Genomic DNA, 23520 nt, shown 5'->3' on the forward strand with positions numbered 1-23520 from the left:
GAATACATCTCTTCCAATTCTCGTTGCGTGCAGAGCTTATTAGCTGATCAAGAGTTACGCTCCCAACACACAGAGTAGAGGTGGAAAGTTTTAATGTTGTTGGGTCTTGTCTCTAATAATGCTCATTAGAGATGTGGGAAGTATCTCAGTTGAGGAGATTTAAATGTTTTTGGCTTCAAACCACATAACTGTTGCCTGACGCTAGACGATACCACGTCCCTGCTAATACTAGCTGTCTCTGGAACCCTTTGATCGTCAGGAGTTAATCACACACCACAGGGGAAGATTGGGGTCTTTGAATGTCGTTGGCTTCAGTCCAGATAGTCGTAGCCTGACGCCAGCGTCTGCCAAAAAAGTAACAACTGGCGCTCAACGTGTTGGGAACCCATTTCAAACTCATCAGGAGTTGCGAATCCATCCGAGTTCGGGGAGAGTGCGGAAGTTTGAATATTGGCTGAGATCCAGGCATACTTACATTTAACGAGCAGGCGGCTACTACATCCCTAATAATGCTCACTGTGTCTCAAATACAACTCAACATAGGGAAAGTCACTGTGGTAAGCTTGAATGTTTCTGGCTCCAATCCAGATGCATTTTTAGCCTGAATACGTAACATAACGATTGCTCCTGCTAATACTCTCTGCGTCAGGCACTCGCCACTTTGTGAACAATCACGAACTTCAAACAGATAAAGTAGTATTTTGTACTTTTGCTAGATTCAACACAAATACATATAGTTTTAGCCTGGATACTTTAAATAAAAGTGTGCTGTTGCTGCATTCCAAACTAATGGGGGTTCCTGGCCCCAATCCAGATTCATACAAATTTAGTTGAAGCTTAGTGATGACAGGAAGAAGAAGTTGAAGCTTGAATGCTTAAAATTGTGCAAACAAGTTAGAACTTCAAAAAGGGAAAGTGGTAGGTTTGAACCTTGCTGGGTACAATCCAACCCAAATACATATAGTTTCAGCCCGAATACATTGTACATATGACTGTGCCGCTGCCGCATTCCCAGCTAATGCTCACTGGCATCCACCGCTTCACGGACAATTACGAACATCAAACAGAGAAAGTTGAAGGTTGCTGACTCCAGATCCATGTACTTTAGCCTGAATATGTAAAATTGTGCCGCTGCCCAATCCTTACTAATGCTCACTGGCAGTCGCCGCTTCCTGAACAGTTACGAACTTCAAAGAGGGAAAATGGTAGATTTGAATATTGCTGGGTACAATCTGATTTTCACTGACATCCACTGCTACACGGACAATTGCGAACATCAAAAAAGGGAAACTTGAACGTTGCTGGCTCCAGATCCATGCAGTTTTAGCCTGAATGCGTAGAATTGTGCCGCTGCCCAATCCTTACTAATGCTCACTGGCATTCGCCGCTTCCTGAACAGCTACAAACTACAAAGAGGGAAAATTGTAGATTTGAATGTTGCTGGGTCCAATCCAGGTACTTGTAGTTTTGGCCTGAATACTTCTATATCCCTGCTTATCCTACTGGCACATAGTACTTTGCGAACAGCTACGAACTTCAAAGAAGAAAAGTGTTAGGTAGGAATGTATTGGGCCCAACCCAAATACATATTCTTTCTGATATTTGGACGTATGCTGATCCTATATCCTTGCTAATGGTCACCGTATTTGGAATCCGCTACATACAGTTTTAGCTTGAATACTTAGGCTACCGCTTCCCTGCCTAATGCTCACTTTCACCCGCTATTTGGCTGACAGTTACGAACTTCAAACGGGGAAAGTGTTAGGTTTGAATGCTGCTGGCTTCACTCCAGATCCATGTATTTATAGCCTGAATACATAGAAATTGTGCTGCTGAGACATCCCTAACGATGTTTACTGCGTTTGGCATTCGTTACTTCCCGAACAGTTCCTAATTCGACGAAGGGGAAGTACCGAGGTTGGATATTCTGGCTCCAATCCAAGTACATAGCATAGTTACAGCCTGAATACTTCCAACAGCGCTGATGCCATATCCCTACTAATGCGCGCAGTGTATGGAAAGCTCTCAACTCATCAACATCCGAAAATATAATCCACCAAACGGAATCCCGCCTGCATCAGAAATGGCGCCGGCAAACAGCCTTGCATTTCACCATGGGGAGCTACGTGCAAAGCAGGCTTTCCTCTTCCATATGTTGCATAATGCAGTTCTGTAGCCAACAGGCAGTGCTGTATTAAAGTCGCACACTTCTGGCTAGTAGATGGATAAATAGTCATAACACACAGCAGCTGCCGGAGAAGCCAGTTAGGTTAGAGGCAAGGCTTTGTAGGAGCTATTCATCGCTGCTTTTATCACACAACAGGTGGATTGCCTTGCGGTGTAACACACCAGTTGGTTACGCAGCCTTGACCTCGCTAAGTACACGCTGCCTAAGGAACAGGTAACTCTAAGCCTTGTCACACTAGGGAGTATCTCTACTCTTGTCTATTATGAAACGTTCTCGAGGCTCACCTCGCATGCACTCACACGGGACTTCAGGCTAAAAGTCCACTCCGAATTCAAAGGACTGTAACCGCTGCCAGAAGTGTGCAAATCGGTCCCCATATTCAAACTGACATCTGGCCATTCTGTGGTCCAGAAACGCAGTTACCAACTAGTCTGCCTAAACACCTCAAACGACCTCAAACGGCTCTTATATGTAGTGTACACGGGGCAAAAACCTTGAATACTGGATACATTGTTTACGAATCTATGAATAAAGAATGCAGGAATTGCTAAGTATTAACCAGTTATTTTTTGCTCATAGATAATAGCATAGCACAATTGTACCATTGTCATCTTATAATACTTGTATACTAAGTTTCAGCCTCAAATTGCTCCGATCTTGAAACCAACTGGCTTACTGGTAAATAGTTAGAACTGTTGCTGCGTTTTTTATTCATAAATGTATGAGCGCCACTCAAGGTCGTTGCCCCATGTACAGTGGATATTAAAGTCGTTTGAGGTTATTTGAGGTCGTTTGAGGTCTTTAGGCAGATCCGTTACCAAGCGCTAAAAGCTGCCATTGAAATGATAGCAAGCAGCTTGACATGCCTGGGCATGACACTGCCTTTAGATTTATCAGATTTAAAAATGAAAAAAAAATGACAAAGATAACAGAGTCAGAGGTGGAAAGGACACTGAAGAAGTCACCAATTCCTGAGTCTTCGTGAGAAGATTCTGAGCTGTGATACCTTTATGCTCTATTCAGTGAGATCCAAAAACTGTTATCTGTGCTCCAAACCATGTTATCTTCTACCGTGACTATACAGGTCGTAAAAGCGATGACATCAACCACGGCACAGAAAGAACTTGCTGAAAACTATCATCTCTTGTCAATCTTGGCTTGGAGACAACTTTACAAAGACGGCACATATCTGGGCTGGAGTTTGAATCATCCTCCGTGCATTTATCGATCGAGTATGAATGAGCGTTTTGACTTATAGAACACAGTCGTCAGATGCTAAAAGACTGGCTTTGCCATCATAGCATCCCTGGTGGGAGGCTATATAAATGTCACTGTATATCCTTGTCGTCGGAGCAAACGTCAAAAGTTCAACATATCATTCTTCCTAAAAGTACTTAGGTACAAGCAATTTTCTTATCGATCTGTGGCACTCGGCAGTATTTCTTGATCCGGTTTGTAATAACAAGGAAAGGTAGAACGTTACCGTCCGGTAACCAAGAAGTTCCAGGTCGTAAAACTGTAATAATAGGCTTTATTCGACTGTGATGCAGGAGGCTAGGGAATAGCGTAGGAATCTTTAACGTGTCGCGCTGTAAAATCAAGTAAATGTGAAAGGTTAGTGACGAAGTTTATTTCCACGTTCATGCCCGAGGGCTGGTTGAAAGCTTATGGAAGAAGCATAGGAGATATACATTGGTGATGATGGGCAGTCATTGACATTAACTTGAAAGTTCATCTGTCTTGGTAAAAGTCATTCTGAATCAGATTTGAACTTCAACTTCCAACACCGAAAAAACAAGCATTGGACTTACCCAATGTCACCCACGCAATGGCAGTGGATTGCCCATTCCCCTTACGAAGACTAGACTTTGTCATTCAAAATTTGAGTATGTCTTGTTATTTTCGCGTTAGAAGTTTCAGTTTAACTTTGGTTCTGAGTGATAGAAGTTGCTGTGACAAAGAGACTACTCAAAGGCTGGATGGTTAGGTCAGTTCAAGAAGGTACCAGATATTATAGAAAACGAAAATATCATGGTAAACATGTTCTTCGCCACTAAATTAAGTAATGGGTCGGCAGAAGAAACCTTATAAATGCATGGCTGGTGATTGTATACAAGCTATATCAACTGAAAACTGAATAACAGGTTGAACTAGCGAGGACGTAGGGAGGAAAGTAATTCATTCAACTAATGAATGGTTACTTATATCATTGTTATTATCAGTCGTTCAATTCATTGTATGGTTCAATAACAGAAACGACAATTGCTATGTTCCGTAGTTGCAGATGGCGAAATATTGGTCTTCCGATTGCGCCGACAATTTGGCACGAAATATGTACCAACATTTGGTCTGCATTACGGATGGGAGAACTGTAATTGTCTCCTGGTCACCCCAGTAATAACAGCACCTATCTTAGCCTTCATGAATACTGCATGCCTGAACATCCTCACAGGGGAATTGATACCCACCATCCACCTAGCAATAACGGTCATTCACACATGAAATAGACTTCCGCCAACTTTCCAAACGTTGCGAACATACAATTCTCCCACAGTGGGATGGATGGCCAATTTGGCACTACAGCGGGGTTTCTGGACAGACCTTGCCCCGAAGATGCTGTGGGATCTGGAGGTAATGAGGGGGGAGAGACTGTGATGTGTGTCTTCCCCTCTGCAGGCTGAAATGGACCGATCCCAAAACCCCGCCCCTGTTCGATCATGGTTCTATTTCAAACCTACCTACCTACCTGCCTAGTCCGTTGGCCTCCTGGGCGTTGGGGGGTCAAGGTAGACATGAAGATGGAGAGTTGTCTCCAGGACCGTCTGTCTCCGTCAAGAATAGCCATTTTTGTCCTACGCTGGGGCAGTTTTTGACGGAGGTCTTCGAAATAGAATATGGGGTTCTATTTGTTCGATATGGCGTTCGACAGGATCGGTCTACTGGCCGTCCTGACATAGTATACATGCTGATTAGATGGGTTCTGCCACGGTCTGGGAAAAACAGGCTGAACTGTGTGAATCTGATGACCCGTGGTCCTGTAGCAAGGTCTGATACGCCCAACTGTTCAACAAAGTTCTTCTGCGACCGGGGTAGTGCGCGACAAAAAAGTGAGGAAAGGGTTTAGAGGGTCTAGGTTTGATTTTACATTTTTCATTATTTACTGCGAAATGATATTAAATGCTAACATGGCTAAAATGCGTAGGAAGTGGTGTGTTTTGGGTGAAAATTGAGCACATCCCTAGGCTTTGAATGTAAAGAGGCTCCCTGGCCTAGACTTGAGGGTGTGCCGCCTCCAATTGAAACCCCAAATAATCTGGGGTGTGCCCTCTTAGACCTAATGATGCCTTGTGGCGTCGAATGGCCTAGTGACTAGGCTAGCTGACATGGATCACGAGGTCACGTATCCTGGCATTAAGGACTAGGTATTGTGTTCTTGGGAAAGGCACTTAACACAATTTTACTCAATCCACCTAGGTGTAAAAATAGGTACCTGGCTTTGGTTGGGGAAGTAAAAGGCGGTGGGACGAGAGTGATTGGTTCCGCCTTCCAATACCGTGTCCTGGACACAGTAGATGCACTTCCACTACGGGTTATGGGACTACTTTTACCTACATGTAACTTGACCCGATGTTACCTACGTGTCTTTTATTAAAGGGCCTAAGTCAAGGTGAAATGAACATACAGCAAGGCGTGGTAGAAATATCTTCGAAAGTGTCCATCCAGTGGCCTACATTATCACCTCTCCATTTATCTTCTGCTGCAAATTATTCTGAGCTCGCAACCCACATGCCTTATCAACATTTTCAAAATGGCACATGTACAGGAAATGTCCAAAACTACATAACTAGAACGATTGCTGCCATATTTTACCTACTGGATCTCTGGGATCACTTCCTGCTACACTAGAGCTATAAATTATCGAGGTCCACCATGCTGAAGTACTCTTAAATCCATCTTTACCATTTCTGCACAAAAATGGCACAGCATTTTACTGGCTGTAGAAATCAGAAGCCTGTACAATAATGTATTTGAGCAGTAATCCAGTCTCTGTGAACTTTTGATCTTGCCGTTTTTGCTGATTACGTACTGTTTTCTGGTCTCTGGTGATTGGAGCCGTGTGCCTAATATCGCGGGCTGCCATCAGAACATGGTAGTAATCACGAAAACTACACAATCAGCAAGAACATATTGAGATGTCGCCTGTATACCGCAGTAGAGTCTACGATAAATAGGCTTCATTTGAAAAGAGAGAGGACTTTATCTGTACGACCCTGTTGATAGTAGGGATTTGACTGAGTGAGGTATAACAACTCTGCATAGACATGCACGGAATATCTAGAAACTTATGTTTTGAGCCAGTTTATATCTGGCTTTAACTTAGGCCATGTTGATTTGATTATATGGATGACATCCTCTGGGAACCCAAAAACTAATGCGAGCGAATAAAAAGTTACCTTCATTATTAGAATTAAGTGGTCAGGAAGGTTGGACACAGAATATAGTATACCGGACAATAGATTCTTCATCTTTATCCTTTCACATCTTCTTTGACCTTGTAATGTTCTATGGCATTAGTATAGGTTTGTTGATATTTGTTTTAACAATCCACGGCATATATGTGTTTTTCCTGAAGCTGCTTTGCACCATTAACAGTATGGTTGAAAGCAACGTTTCAAATTAGTTTTGGAAACGCCCGAAAATTGATGAGCGCGCGGACGTCATCCATATAATCAAATCAACATGGTATAATATTAGTCTGTGATATACTTGAAGGAGACCAACGCGTAACGAACAGTGTGGAACGGATATCGGTTGATGAACACATTCCCGGAATTCATTCCCGGAATCCAAAAACAGCGACCTAATGGAAATGAAATTCCGCGGGAGATAAGGTGTGCCGCCCGGGTGATCCGGGCAGCCTTAAGGCTTAAAACTTAATGGGATGGTCTTAGAGGTCAAGTGGACACGCTTTACGGAGGGTAGGTTCTACTTAAGAGGCTCTGATAAGAAACTCACCACCATAGCTCGGACAAATTATGATTGTAACAACAAGCCGAGGGGAAGTGTTAGACGTAGTGTGATGTACGCACTCTAGATATCCGCAACGCTGACCAAATGCTGCCTGGAAGGCTTAGAAGTTAATGGAACAGACGTGCAGGTCAGATGGCTAAGTCTGGCGCTGAGTAGGGATTGTGCAGTGTACTGAGATAACGTAACGTGAATCTTAACGTCTGTTTAAAGGAGGGCACAGAGAGGAGAGATGGTGATGGGTTTACATTATCGGGTGATCTCGGAATATGATGTGTGATGGACAGCCACTTATTCGAGTATGGCAAGTCTACTTTATAGATACAGTAGAAGCTGCTTAATTGCACGGCCTATTTGCCAGTGGATTTCGTGCAATTATCCGGCTGGTGCAATAATGCGAAGTTATATAGCTGGTCCGAATAGGTTTGGGATTTGGGGATCCCGTGCAGTTAACAGAAGTGTGCGTTAATCAGTTGTGCAATTAACTGGCTTCTACTGTACCCAAAAGTCTATAAGTCTGCTAAGATAAAGGTTTTCGAACATGGAGTGCCTTGCTTGTTTGTAATATCATAAAAAGGCATAAACAACACTGTATCCCTCATAGATAGCCTTGCAAATTCTAAAGGAAGCTTTGTCAGCTTATAAATGGTCGTTTGCATGAACATTAGTCAGCAGAATCACTATTAACTGAACTTTTAAAGTAAGTTTTATTGCAAATTCATGCCCGTGGGCTAATTGCAGGTAACATACAAGATTCAAACAGTGTAAAATACAATATCACATGTGTCTAGTCTAAAACTAGTGAGAGCTGACTCTAGATCCTGGGTTATTGGGTTCGACTCCTTATTTGAAGACAGTGGAAGACGAAAGATCCCACCTTTTCTATTATGTGTGGGTTTTGTGATGTTAAAAGGAGGACTGTTTTCTTTTTATCATTGAATGTGAGAAAGTTTGGATGGAATTTGATGGCCTCTTTGAACAGCTCTTTTCTTTCTTGGTTATAGAGAGGGCAGTTTGACATGAAATGTGTTTCGTCTTCCACCACGTTTGACGTGCATTGTTTGCACGTTCTTTCACACACGGATAACCTCTTGTACCGTCCTCTCTCAATTTCGAGAGGATGGGCACTAATTCTAATTTTGCTGATTGCCGAGCGTAAATCAAAATTATCTAATTCTAAGTATTTTTCCATAGTATGTGCTGTTTTACAGGTCTTATAAAATCTTAGCTTACCAGTATCTATACTCAAGTTATGACGAGAGGTTTGGATAAACATATCAGAGATTCTAGATCTTATCATTGTACATATAGATCTGATATCACTAAGTGAGTTACATGAATAGAAAAGGTAGGAGTGGCCACTACCATCTAAAATTTCTTTCACCCGTTGTAACAAGGTTCTTCTGCGACTATTAGAAATAGAATTATGTTGATACAAAAGGGCATCAGCTTGTAATAAATGTCTATGAGGATCCATTTGTAATAATCGTAGCCAGTAACGAATAACACGCACAGATATATCTAAGTCTAAAGGAAATCTGCCAAGCTCCGCTCTGGATGCTAAATTACTACAATTTCTAGGAACTCCAAGTATATTCTTACAAAAACGGTGATGAGAAATTTCAATTGGGGAGTTGTCATTAATAGACTCTGTGCCCCAAATTTCACACCCATATAGGAGAATCGGCTTTATACAGGAATCAAATATTTTTAACAAGCACTTTGGCGAGACAGATGAGCGAATGAGAGATTTCAAACTATACATAGCTTTACGAGATTTGAGTGAAAGTTGTTTTTTGGTCAGGGAGAAGCTTCCTGACGATGTAATAGTCAGGCCTAGATAGCAGTAAGAATGTACTACGTCCAGAGTGTCTTGATCAAATACAAATGTTTGGTTTCGGAAGGATCGGCCAGATTTGTTGAAAATCATAACTTTAGTTTTCTTAAGATTAACTTGGAGTTTCCATTTCTTGCAGAAGGCACTTAATCTATTGAGCGCGCATTGCAACCCTTTGTCTGATTCAGAAAGTATAACCACATCGTCTGCATATAACAAGCACGATACAAGTAAATTATGTAGGGAAGGTGGTTCACATTCGGCATTATCAAGAACATGAACGAGGTCATTAATGAATAAGTTGAACAATGTAGGGCTTAGATTGCAGCCTTGTCTAACGCCTTTTTTGGTTACAAATGGAGGCGTTAGACCGGACTCGGTTTTTACACACGTCTGGGGTTTAGTGTACATACATTTAACTAGCTTGTAAAAGTTACCCCCTATTCCCGAGTTTAGCAGTTTAAAACGAAGACCCTCTCTCCAAACGGAGTCGAAGGCTTTTTTAAAATCGATAAAACATGAATAAATGCGTTTGTTTTCGGAAAGGTGTTTACTTAACAAGGAGTCCAGGACAAATAAGTTATCGTTCGTGCCAAATTCTTTTCTAAAGCCGGCTTGGTTTGGGGAGATTAGATTATTTTCGTCGAGAAATGTGGTTAGGCGCGTGTTTAGTATTGATGTAAATAGCTTGGCAAGGCAACTAGTGACTGAAATTCCTCTGTAGTTGCCAGGGTCGTCTTTTGCCCCGCCTTTATGAATAGCAACAATGTGGCTGGTACACCAGTCTTGGGGAAAGTAACCGGAAGATAAGAATAAGTTAAAAAGTTTTGTTAGCGGTTCTAAGAGAATATGTGACGAACATTTTAACATCTCATTACGAATGAGGTCACCACCTGAAGCTTTCCCGTTTTTCAGGTTAGAGATAGCTTGTTTAATTTCGTCTTTTTTAATTGGTTCATTCAATGAATTGCAATGTGTATTTTGAAGCATGTCTTCTAGATTCAATAGATCTCTTTGTATTTGAATTTCAAAAGCATTAGGTAATTTAGGCAGGTTAGTGGTGGAATCCTCGCCGTAAAGGCTACTAAAATGGGAATGAAGACTTTCGTCGGAGATTATTTCATGGTTGTGTGTTTGATCTTTAGATTTGTATTCTTTTAGTAATGACCAAAATGCTGAAGGGTTGGCCCCCGAGAACGAGTTCAGTTGGTTTAAGATATTGTTTTTGTATTCTTTCTTTGTTCTGCGGATAAGTCTAATGTACTGTTTTTTCTGGATAAAGTAGGAGCCTCTTATATGAGGGTCTCTGGGATTTTTAGATAGTAATTTGCAGATATTTTGTAGTTTGATTTTAGCTGAAGCGCAAGTCTGGTTAAACCATTTTTTCTTATTTAGTTGTTTTGGGCAGCGCTGTCTTTTTGCTATGGTGCAGCGTATGGACAGGGACTTTTGACCGGCTTCCTGCATTGGCGTGACAAAGTCATGAAGTGCTAGCTCTAATGACTCTGGAGTTGGTTCGTAGCTTTTGCGAATGAAAGAACTCATGCTAGATGAAAATGATCTCGAATTAAGCGTTTCCATAAATTTTTCCTTTGAATCAGTGCTCCAGACAAATTTGCGGTAAGGACTGGTTCTGAGTTTAGTTTTCTTCTTTTGGTAAGCTAAGGGGGTTCCTTCTATGATTAGAGAAAGTTTGCAGTGGTCGGATAATGGTGATAGTGAATGTACATGGAAGAAGGGAGCTTTGCGGAGAACAATAGATTCACTCGGATTGAATAGGAGATACTAAAAGCTTCAGACGAGACAAGCTTCCTCATCGCCCACGTTGTGTTCAAGCCAAAGGCGGTCATACGTTTTCGGCGTTGGTTTAAGTAAAAGGTGCTCTAGCATATGACATATGGTCTCCATATACCGAGTGAGTCATTCACCTGAGTCATCTCCTCCCTTCTAGGTTCACTAATAGATGTATCGGGTTTTCAGGCAATCTTCCATCGGCCAGGGAAGGCTATATATTGAGGAGAAGGGTTCTATAAGATCGTCCGTAGGCGGATGCATTTATGTAGTAGGAAGAATGAGCTAGCGGGCATCTGCTGGAGAGCGCCATGCCTCACGGGCATGCTCTACAGGGTTCTATCTGATAGCACGGCATAAAACTGTCGGCAGGCACGAGACGTATCGGTTCCTTGGCGTGATAGAGACGAGCGCGAGGCAACACTGCGCTACGTGACCCCATGATTATCAGCACACTGCGTCTAATGTGGTTTAAGTTGGGTAGTTTTCCGAGGCAACAGAATTTCGTTAGCATGAAAGTTCATCTGTGTTGGTAGAATACATTATGGAAAGTTGCTAACGTTAACACGTTAATTCCGTCGACTTTCTGACACGTATGACCCCCTCCTGCAAAAGTGGCGTGTTTCGGTCTTTGAAGTTGTCTCCGACAGGCTTCCATCGAATTATTCGAACGCAACTTCGAGTGCGCCGCGTGCACAGCCATTGGAAATTTAGATACCGGACTCATGGTCAGACGTTGGAATTGATGTTACATTTTTTCGTTAGAGGACACCAACTCAGCTTTTGACACATTTGGCAACGAAATATATTTTTTTCGTGTGGGCATGACATAGATGAAATGCAACACAGTATGCCCCACCATTACCCTCGGCCCTAGCCCTCCCACGTTCGGCCCGGAACCTCGGGTGATACACCGTGTTGTATTCAATCTATCTAACACTCGTGGTTATGAATACACATAGGATATATCACACTGTCAAGTTTACCGTAGGCATTAGAAATCTTGCTCTCTCTGTCATATTTCAACAGACGTACAGGTGCTTTGATCCGTATTCCCGCGCACCCAGCAACGCGACTGCACGCCCTCATGTGACGCCTGTGATTATGTGTGGGAACCTTGCTGCTGAGAGATTGCAGAGCCTTGTTTGTTGTAGAGGGTTGATCTACAAGACAGATTGATATTTTCCCATCTTAGATGCTGTGTGTTTGTGAAAAGTCAAGTTGTCCCGTGGCAGCAGAAATCTTGCTCTCCCTGTCATATTTAAACAGACTTATAGGTCCTTTGCTTCCTAGAGCCCGCGTACCTTCGTAGCAACACGACTGCACGCCCTCATGTGACGCCTGTGATTATGTGTGGGAACCTTGCTGCTGAGAGATCGTAGAGCCTTGTTTGTTGTAGAGGGTTGATCTACAAGACAGGTTGATATTTTCCCTTCTTAGATGCTGTGTGTTTTGTGATGCGGCTCTGTGGCTTAGCCTAAACCCTGTGACGGTAAGTACATAGTGGATAACCCCGATAAGAGTTGGTAGTTTTCCCAGGCCAAAAGAAGTTTCTTTCTCTGTGTGTGCGTGTGGCTTCCTGTCAATGTCTGCAGCCATTATCGTAAACTTAGAGCCAGGGTTCCGTCGTCATGGCGGTGTTTAGGATCTAATTCTTATCCCAATCAATGGTTACAGCACGTCATTGGAAACCCCCAAATTACCTCAAGGAACATTTGACGGAAAATTTAACACCTATTTTTCTTCTTATCGATGCAATAAAAACCGACCGCCCTCGCCAATTTGGTTCCAGGCCAGGCCGTTTGATGCCTGCAGTGCTTGAAGCTGCCCGCCTGAGAAGCGGCTGGTTGCTGAGCTTGGCGTGGCGAGAAGAGGCAATCTCGCGCAATCCCACGAGATAATGTAGGTGAATCCTTCCCTGCCTGCTTTAATCTATGACATACGTGGTGAGTGTAGGCGAAGGGATGCACTTTGAACTGCAGGCCGTATGTTTCCTGCAATTCTTGAAGCTGCCCGCTTGAAAATCGTCTAGTTGTTGTGCTTGGCGTGGCGAGAAGAGGCAATATCTCGCTCGATCCCACGAGATAATGTAGGTGAATCCTTCCCTGCCTGCTTTAATCTATGACATACGGGGCGGGTCTAGGCGAAGGGGTGCACTTTGAACTGAAGGCCGTATGTTGCCTGCAATTCTTGAAGCTGCCCGCTTGAAAATCGTCTAGTTGTTGTAGTTGGCGTGGCAAGAAGAAGCAATCTCGCTCGATCCCGCGAGATAATGTAGTTGAATCCTTCCCTGCCTGCTTTAATCTATGACATACGGGGCGGGTCTAGGCGAAGGGATGCACTTTGAACTGAAGGCCGTATGTTGCCTGCGGTATCTCCATCCATCTTCGCCGCCGCCTCATCATGATGCTTCTAACATCTACCGTGTCGACATGGGGCACATCAATAACGCTAATGGTGCTTCCACAATCTCCGTATCAAAACAGAGATTCCGCCGACTTAAGGCGCCGTGTGATACGGTTTTAAAAACGAGAACACGTAAGACATGAAAGTTTCATGCATGCAGGTCTGTTTTCGCCCCGCGTCAGAACGACGTAAAGTTGATGCTATCGTTGCCGGCTTTCAAGATGTGAATAGAAATGTTTGTAGCCGATAGCTGGTACATCTTCATCGCCAGGAGGCTTAACGCGAAGATGGAAGATTAAACCCGAAGTGCCGCGAGTCAATTTAAAAATGTATTGAGCTGAAAAGAAAACGCGGAGTAGAAAGCCTGTGGGCTGGGTCAGAAGTCAGGAATGTGCTTATAGTGTTCTTTCAGGAAGTTGCACGGATTAGTTTTCGTTTCACCCTGAGGCGGCCGTGCAGCGACGTGTGATTGCTCCGGGCTCCCGCTTGACGGATGCGAGTTTCTCTTTTATGAAGAACAATATAATATAACAGAAACCGATCGCATTGAAAGTCTCCGGGTGTGATGGGAAGCGATATATTACCTCACCTGACGTCTAAACGATTGTTCTGATCCATCGACTCTGCAGAGAATGATGTAACGGTTATATATCACTATCCTGTCACCTACAACGAGAGCGTGTAGTATAGAATGAAAATTTTTAGAATCAACCTGGCGTCAGGTGTGGCGTATCTGGTAGAGCGTTCGGATCGGAATCTTTAGGTCCCCCGTCCGCCTCGGAATCAAGAAGTCCCGAGTTCGATACCTTTACCTTCTGTCTGTACAGTGTATGTGGCACTGTTGATATATAACTTACTAACTTCAGTGCAGAGCCACATTGTCCTCGTCTAACCAAGTTTGTACTGAACAGTACAAGCTGTATATCCCTACTGATTTATTTGATTCACTCACACCGGGAAGATCCCAGCTTTTATAAATACGATGGGTTCTTTTACGTGCTTAAGATGTTGCTCTCCTCAAACACAGGACCTCCATTTAGCATCCTATCAAAAGAACGTCCCTAACAAAAACTATGAAAACCCATTTACACCTGTGTAAAATAAGGAAGTCAGTAAAGACTAAAGTGCCTTTCCAAAGGACACAGGGCCAGTGGTATTCCAGGGGACTCGGACCCGGGACCACTAGGTTGTGGGCCAAACACCCTAACCATTACACCACCAGGACGCCACGCCGATACGCCATTGATAGAAGCAACAATACATGAAACTTGGCGGTATTGTTGAGATGTCTGCGGTACTGACAATTGAACTGTGAACAACGAAGGAACAATACTTCACTGTAGGCATCACAGAAGACAAAAGGTTGTAGGATACACCAGTATATGAGACAGTGGCAGTAGTAGCAAGTAAGCCTAGTACAGCGCACAGTAATGGTGTCAAGATGTTTGACATGACAAAGACGTCTATACGTCTATCTACGAAGGAAAGAGACTTCACTTTAGGCATCAAAGTACACATGTCAAACATTTGCATGACACCAGTATTTGAGACAGTGACAGCAGTAGCAACTAATCCTGGTAAGCACGAACAGCGCACGGAAAAAATGTTGAGATGTTTAACATGACGATATGGCGATACCCAGCTCTTACGTGTATCAACAAAGAAACAAGACCTCACTTTAGGCATCAAAGAAGACCACCAGTTTATGAGAGAATGACAGCAACATCTGGTAATCCTAGTAAGCACAAACAGCGCACGTTAACAGTGTTGAGATGCTTGACATGACAAGGACGTACTGCAGCTCTTACGTCAGAAGAAAGAAGACTTTACGACAGCCCGGTGGGCTAACACAAAGGCGTGTGCCGAGATGAGCGCACGGAGGCGGAAGGGCGCAGATACGGGCTGTCAGCCGGCCCGTGAATTATGTGAAGGCCACCACGGCTTATCGACCCAAGCTCGGTCTGACAAACACCCCCTCGCGTCACGATGTAACAAAAACAGGGTGTAGGGGGCCTTGCCTGCTGGCTACGTGTTCTGACCATCAGTCTCTCCTTCCAGACAGTACGCTAGATACTACAGCTGTAGTCGGGACTACGGAGAGCAAAGTGGCATTACAAGGTGGTCTTACAACCGCCCCCTCGTGTCACTATGTAACGGAAACACGGGGTGTAGGGGGCCTTGCCTACTGGCTACGTGTTCTGACCATCAGTCTCTCCTTGTCGACAGTACGCTAGATACTGCAGCTGTAGTGGGATCTGCAGATAGAGAGTGGTATTATAATTACAACGCTTTCGCGTCATGATGTAACGGAAAACAGGGCGTAGGAGGCCTTGACGTGTCCTAGCAATCAGTCGTTTCTTCCCCCGACGTTAAGCTAGACACTGCAGCTATAGCAGGGACTACGTACAGAGAGTAATGTGGCATTTCCTCGCTCCATGTGTCCATTGGGAGGGTAAGGCACGCCTACGGTATGCTGGTGTAGATACTACAGATGTAGTCAGTACCGTAGAGAGTAAGGCCTACGCCACGTTTTCAAACCGGGGTCCTGCCGGGAAGCTTCTAGGAACGAAAAGTATGACATAAATTTAAAAGACACCAAACTACACAAGACGTAAAGAGAATAGTCGTGGGAATTATTTGTGTGGGTAAGTCACGCCTACGGTATGCTGGTGTAGAACGAAAAATATGATTTTAAAGACATTAAACTACACAAGACGTAAAGAGAATGGTCGTTGGCATTAATTGTGTATAATTTTACGTATACAGCTCTATTTTTCGTTTACACCAACAGCCCGACCGGGCCCCGGTTTGGAAATGTGACGTTAGCCTTAGGCTTAGGTCCCATTTGCAAACCGGGCCCCGGCCGGGATGTTTGCGGAAACGGAAAATAAAAATGTTTAGCAATGAATATACATAAAGTATGCCCATGACTAATTTTGTTTACGTTCTGTGTGTTTTGTTGCATTTTATAATATATATTCCATTTCCGAAAGCTACCTGGCCGGGCCCCGGGTTGGGAATTTGGACCTGAGCCTAACGTGGCATTTCCTCGCTCCATGTGTCCATGAGGAGGGTAAGTCACGCCTGATGCCGGGATGAAGTTCAGACCTTTGCTCGGTTGAACCCTTTAGCTCGGTGGCATTCGTTATCAATATGAAATCAGGCCGGGCCGGATAAGTGCGCAGAGGGGCGAGCAGGCCGCCTGATGAGGTCCTCTGTGTCAAAATCATGATTTTCTCTGCCCGAACTATCGCCGAGCCCAGATAGCACGATGATCCCCAATTTTCGCGCCGATCGTGCGCGGAATGGGATATCTTGCCCATTAGTCAACGGATATGTGGTTGACTTGTTGGCCCTGTATTCTGTACATGGAGGTCCCTTGTTTGGAAGAGCCACACCTCAAGTACGTTAAGACCCCTGTCACATTTGGTGAAAATTGATCGGACGATGATTCTGCGACAATCGCCCGAGCCTCGCTTATTATAATAACTTTATTGCACAACAATTGTGCAAGGTACAAATTATGGCTTATATGTGACAGTGACGGGTTTCAGGTGAAAAATACGCGCAACCCTCTGTCGATCTTAAATATGGCCGATCTTCCATCGGTACGCCCGAAGATCGTGGATAATGTGACAGGGGTATGAACAACCCGCAAGCAACAATTATCGAAAAGAGTAAGGGTCCTTTCGCGGTGTGAGTGAATCAAACCTTACAGTCTGGTCTTTGGGTTGGTATCATGATAAGGTGATAGTCAATTGTCATGCCAATCCTTCCACAAATGAGGTAAAACTAACTAACTAACCAACTAAATACATCTATTGCAATATTTACTTAAGTGTTCATTGAAAGGCATTTCGTACAACTTTGTGTGTTTCTTCATCATGTTCTGTAGTTTTTTTATATTTCTTTTGTATTTGCCATACCACAATTGTACAAATCAGTGTTATTCAGCTTGTTTTGTACATGCTGCGAGGCTGATTTTCTGAATAAAAGCATTATTAAACTATTAAACTATTGTTTGCAGTATGTTGTCTTTTTTCGTATAGTATCTGTGAGGTGTTATCACTCGCTACATTTCAACATTGTATTGTATTGTATTGTATTGTATTGTATTGTTTGCGCCTACGAGGAAATAACCCGAGTTGCGATGTGGAAGTTATGGCGGTTGTTTTTAGTGCGCTGCAGGTGAGTAAATCAGGTGGTGAGCCGCACGCCGTGACAGCAGGCTATCTTTGATGCATTACGCCGCAATGCGTCTTAGCAGCGATAAAAATAATGATGATAAATGTGCTTCGAACACTGTAAAATCTTAAACAACGCGTTCAGCTCAGTCAAACTTGATATCAAAACAGACATCGTAAAAGCACACACTAGAAGAGTTGCCGTTTAGGCCATGTTGATTCTATTGTATGGATGACATCCTCTTGGAACCTTAAAGCTGATGCGAGCGTGCTTATAGAAAAGTTGCTTTAATCATAAAACCTACGTGGTCAGGAAGGTTAAAAAATGACAAAAGAAAGTATGGTGTACCGAACTGTAGATTAATTATTTTTGTTGTTTGTCACATCTTTGTCTTTGACTTGGGAATCGACTTTGGCATCGAACAACATTAAGTATAGGTTTTTCGACTTGTTTTTTTTCTTCAAATTTACGGCAACTGTTTGTATATTTTGCAATTGCGCAGTTTTCAATGTGGTTATATGTTTTATTTTTGCAAAATTTGACGAACATTGATGCGTGCGTGGATGTAGCCCATTTAATCGAAGCAACATGGCTTAAAGACAGAACAGGAAGAAAAGTGCTTGTGCTGTCAATACCTGATCCCTACCATTACTGTTTTATCAGGAAAAGTTTGCATAGACAAACTTTTTGTGATTTTTATGCCACATATCTGCGGTTAAGCCGTTCAATGGCTCTTTCTCCAAACAAAACTTTTAGATGGACTTTCGTCCCTCCTAACAAACATTGAGAGTATTTATCTTCCGTTATACCTTATATAACTTGAATTGGCTCAGGCACTGAGTTTTTTCAGCAGAAGGCGTCTAGTTTTGCTTTGTATTTTTCATATCACTGAGCGGAGTGACAGGGTCCCCTGTGGGGACCATGTGCTTTTCTCCCGCTTACATTTAATGGATGATACATCAGAGGTACTTGATATAATTACATACTGTCCTTGTGTTTTCACACACTTGAAATGTACTTAATGATATAGGAATGCAAATTTACCCCTCACAGAGTTCTGTGCGATATTTTCACTTACAATCTCTTTATTAAACGGTATTAAAATCGATTACAATCGCCTACATTTACCACCAAAGCGTGTCTTAACTTGACACTTTTTTCTCATCATTGATAAAGTGTCAAAACAAGTTAACAACGGTACTGTTAATATAAAACCAGCTAATTTTCACCACCGCCTGTTATTTTGCCATATTTAGCATAGGTTGCTGAGTATGACAGATTGTACACTGGTGTTCACTCCGCTACAGTCACCTGTTATTCTCTAATTCTCGGCTACTGTAGATTGCGAGGTGTGTTGATAGTGATACTGCAGAGATGATAATGGAGTTTCTCACTTATGTCGCTACTTCATTATTTCAGGCGTCCCCGCGGACCCTTTCCTTGTTCCGGAGTCGCAGTTGGGGCGGATTCTGCATGCAAGCGGGAATCCGTGATTATTCAGGCGCACGGGCTGTTGCATCCCGTCTTAACGAGGTCTTGCTGAGGAGCTGTTTGGAGGAGAGGAGGTTGGACTGCCACGGTCGTCTTTGCTGGAGAAATCCCGGGTATCACATGCAGGAGGTTTGCTCACATCAAAGACGGGGCTCTTCAGCATCCTCGGATTGTACCACCGACATGCCTCCATTGATTGGGGGCTATTTGCGCTGAACACTGGGAACGGTATATATATCGGTGTCCTGTAATCTAATTTGCACGTGTGCAACTCACACGTGATCAGTTATGACGGCCCTCGCCGCCGCGGTCGATTTTTTTCCCGCGATGTCTGTCCGGGAATGCTGGACACTGCTGCACACCTCACCGCCGTCCATAGCCACGGAACGGGTCATGGTCAGGTGAAAGGTATATCACTGCACGGAAGATGCCATTCGCTACTGGCTTCTCTCCTAGCAAGCATTCAACCCTGCCAGGCAGTTCTGGGAAAGGTGGAAGTTATTACATCGGCATGCGGAGGATGTTCGGCATTCGCGCAGCGCTGGTTCTACTGGTGGTGCTATCCGGAGTGCTGAAAGGTGAGCTGTGATGAAACATTGCTATCCTTTCCTGGTAAATATACTCCAACAAGGCTAGGATGTCCATAGCGATCTCTTCTACACTACGCATTCTACATTATGGATGTCGCTAAACGTGAGATATATTTACAGACGCGTTGAGCAAAATAAACGTTGCTAACCAGAGTTAAATCAGTAGCTACAACAGTTAACTGGGGTAAACTATGATGTCCATAACGATCCCTTATGCGCTACACGTTCTGCATTATGTATGTCGCTTAACATGAGCTTTACAGACGCGTTGAGCAAAACATACTTAGTAGTTCGTTAACCGGAGTTGAACCAGAAAATTTAAGGCTTGGATCTCATTTCCAAATCGGGGCCCGGCCGGGATGTTTAAAGAAACGAAAACTTGAAATGTCCACAAATCATGCCCATGAATCTTATTTTGACACTTTGTTTATTTTTATGCCTTTTCTATCATTCTTGTCACTCCCGAAATCTGCCCGGCCAGGCCCCGGGTTGGAAATTGGGACCTAGGCCTTAACTGGGGGTAAACTAGATGGCGAGTGAGTGAGTGGGGATGCTTGCCTTCCAACCTACATATAAACTTCCGGCCATAAATCAAACGCGTGTGGAGTCAGCTCTATTTACAGACACAGTGAGCAAAATGCAATTCTTTAAACAGAGTTAAGTCAGTAGCAACAACAGTGAACTGGAGTAAACTAGATGGCGAGTGAGTGAATGGCTTGTTTATTTGTTTCGCACTTTAAAAACGATATCAGTAAGTACATATAGTGAATTGTGAAACATAAACAGTGCTAGGGAGGCCGAAAGCAAAAGCTTATTAAAAGGCCTTCCTATATTAACTTATTACATTCATATAAATTTAACCAAAAAATAAGTATGAACATAAATAAGTATGGATAATAATTAACGGAAATCATGGAATGAAAAACAAATTACACAAAATAATTAAACGTAACTTAGGAAACAATAAATGAATATAACTATAGATTGAAAGTTAACGTTACCAGAACTATACAACAAAGTACATAAAAAAAACCAGTATGGATAATGCATGACGGAATCAATAGAAATGGTTAGGGTTAGGGTTAGGGTTAGGGTTAAAATCTCCTAAATACTGTGAATACCTGAATGAGCTGTATTTAAAGATGCGATAAACAAGACACACTTTGTTAACCAGAGATAAATCAGTAGCTACAACAGTTAACTGGGGTAAACTAGTGAGTGAGGGATTTTTGCTTTTCAACATACTTAATCTTTTGACCATCAATCAAATGCGTGGAGTCAGCTTTATATGGACAGGAAAATCTCCTAAATACTGTATTTAAAGACGCGGTGAGCAAAACACACTTTGTTAACCAGAGATAACTTCAACAGTTAACTGTGGTAACCTAGTGAGTGAGGGAGTGGAGATTTTTGCTTTCAACCTACTTAAACTTCCGGGCATCAATCAAGTGCGTAGAGTCAGCCTTATGTGAACAGGAAAATCTCCTAAATACTCGGATGTGACAGCGCTGCAGGCAATTACAGAATGATAAACGAGCAATACTCCCGTCCTACTGACCCGTGATCGGGCCATTTTTTACCATCTTCCCTAAAACGGAACACATAGAGGCGTTTATTAGAACTGCTGTTCTTTTACGTATTATCATGATTCAAGTTGAATCTCTATGTAGATAAAGTTAATGCCTTGATTAAACATTTCTTTCCTATCGTACTAAATGCACGTCTTTCCTGAGGCAAACGAGCAATACTCTCGTCCTACTGACCCGTGATCGGGCTATTTTTTACCATCTTCCCTAAAAACGGAACACACGAAGACTTTCACTTGAAGTGGTAGTCTGATACGTGTTATCATGATTCAGGTCGTATCTCTGTCAAGATAAACGAAATGGCCTTCGTTTCTTTCGTGTTTAACGAAAAGTAGGGCTTTCTAGAGGAAAATAATAAGACATATGTCCCAACGCTTAGCCATGATCGGGCTCTTTCTTACCATCTTCTCTAAAAACGGAACACGCGAAGGTATTTATTAGAATTGCTGTTCTTATACGTGTTGTCATGATTAAAGTCGTATCTCTAAAAGATATTATTTCTTACCTGTCGTTCCTATCTGTCTGAAAGTAGGTCTTTCTAGCCTGAAATAATAAGACATATGTTCCAATACTCCCATCTTTCTTAAAACGGAACACACGAAGCCGTCTATTAGAATTGTTGTTCTTATACGTGTCACCATCATTAAAATGACATCCCTAATATAATAGCTAAATGCCTTCCGTAAACATTTCTCTCTTATCTGACTAAATGTAGATGTTTCTAGAGGTAAGATAAGACATATGGCCAAATACAAACAGAGTGGAACACCGGTAGATCTATACCCTAACTATATCTATCGTATACGATTGACTTTTGCTCGCTTCAGTACAGGTGAAAAATTGTGTAACAGAAGATTTGTGTTAATTGTATCGGGTTTTAGATTGTGTAAGTGGGTCAATGGGGCTGCCTTTATAGTTAGTGTCCATGGTGGGGCGGAGCTTTCGTACCACAAACTAACATCTGCCCATCACTTTGTCAAGCGGCCGGGTGTACAGTACAGCAATTAAGCACGCATGAGCGCATATCATCGAGCTATTACTGGTGATTTGTGGCGATGATTATTCGCCATTCACCCGGAGATATGGATCTGGCAGATGATCATTGTGACTGGTAATGAGACTATCTGTAAAATCTCCCTGCTTTTTCGGGCTTTGTTCCAAATTCTTCATCTCCTGTCCTGTCATTATTGTTGAATGTCATAATTGTGACTACACGATGTTTGGCTGTTGTTCATACTAAGTACCCCTTTGTCTTTTAGAAACTGCAATATCATGACGATTTTCGTGTTTTACTTTAAATTTACTATCGTTGTTATTTTTTTATCGTTTCGTTATTGATATCATATTCGAATCCTTGTTATCTTTTGTAATATTTGATATTATTCATAGCTTAATTGTACATTTCTTTTGTCTTTTTGCCACATTTATTTTTTTTATCTACGATCTGACCTTGTGTAGGAATGCTCGCGTTTTCCTGTTAACGGCAGCTCATAGATTTTACCTTGTGAGGATCGATAAACAAATAGACAACTTAAATGCGCGAAGGTTGCAGCCATCATTTCTAACAACATAATGCATATATGGCTCTAGAATGACTGGGCAAATTATAGGGCGGATATCTAATAAAGGCATTACGTTTCCGATCGTCCCGGGGTTGATTGACGGCTATTCAAAGCGCGCTATTCAGGTGAGCGTGCGGTCATTCGCCGAACAATCGCTGTCATCCGCCGTCATGCGCTATGGCCGTAATAAGCCACATAAACGGCCGAAATCGGGCAATTGAAAAGTGTGACGTCGCCCAGTTAAGGCACCATCAATGGCTCGGCTTACACAAAGCCGTTCTCCATAGCTGTCCATTAGCCCCGCTCCTGCCCCGGATAATTGACAGACTGCGGTGCCTGGAGTACATGCCTAGTTACGTACCGATAATCCGAGAGCTGTAATCCTGGCTATAGCTCCGTGGGTAATGATGCCACTGCGTTAGAATCAAATTAGTCTTGGCGCGTTCCCATCAACCCATCTCCGCCTCACCGGGTCTAATGGATGTACGCTGCCTCCCATTCTACTCACATCCACTCAGATACAGCAACACTTCTTCTTAGTTCCGCATGCACCAATTACTTAGACGGAGTCATGATGTTGAGAAGCTCACTGAACTCCCAGACGTAGAAACTTCTCCTGAGAGCTAGATTTACTGCTGAGAGTCAGGATTTCTACAGTTTTTTTATTGATCAACAAAGTACAGCACAGGACAGAGAGATGATGCACTCTAGCAACATGCTAATATTAACATCAGATACAGCAACACTTCTCCTTAGTTCCGCATGCACCAATTACTTAGACAGAAGCATGATGTTGAGAAGCTCACTGAATTCCCAGATGTAGAAACTTCGCCTGAGAGCTAGATCCGCTGCTATC

At 42.9% G+C, this 23520-nt stretch overlaps 1 protein-coding gene across 1 annotated transcript in view; it reads left to right on the forward strand.

Annotated features, from left to right (window-relative positions):
• The first annotated feature begins 19103 nt into the window (after positions 1–19103).
• LOC118422320 (cell adhesion molecule 2-like) overlaps positions 19104–23520 on the forward strand; it is a 66593-nt gene continuing 62176 nt past the window's right edge. The window contains exon 1 of the mRNA XM_035829838.1: positions 19104–19504. Within this exon, the coding sequence (XP_035685731.1) occupies positions 19354–19504 (151 nt within the window). The 5' untranslated portion in view covers positions 19104–19353. The remainder of the gene's footprint in view (positions 19505–23520) is intronic.

This window comes from Branchiostoma floridae, chromosome 9 (genome assembly GCF_000003815.2).
Source record: "Branchiostoma floridae strain S238N-H82 chromosome 9, Bfl_VNyyK, whole genome shotgun sequence".
In the NCBI taxonomy this organism is placed as follows: Eukaryota; Metazoa; Chordata; class Leptocardii; order Amphioxiformes; family Branchiostomatidae; genus Branchiostoma; species Branchiostoma floridae.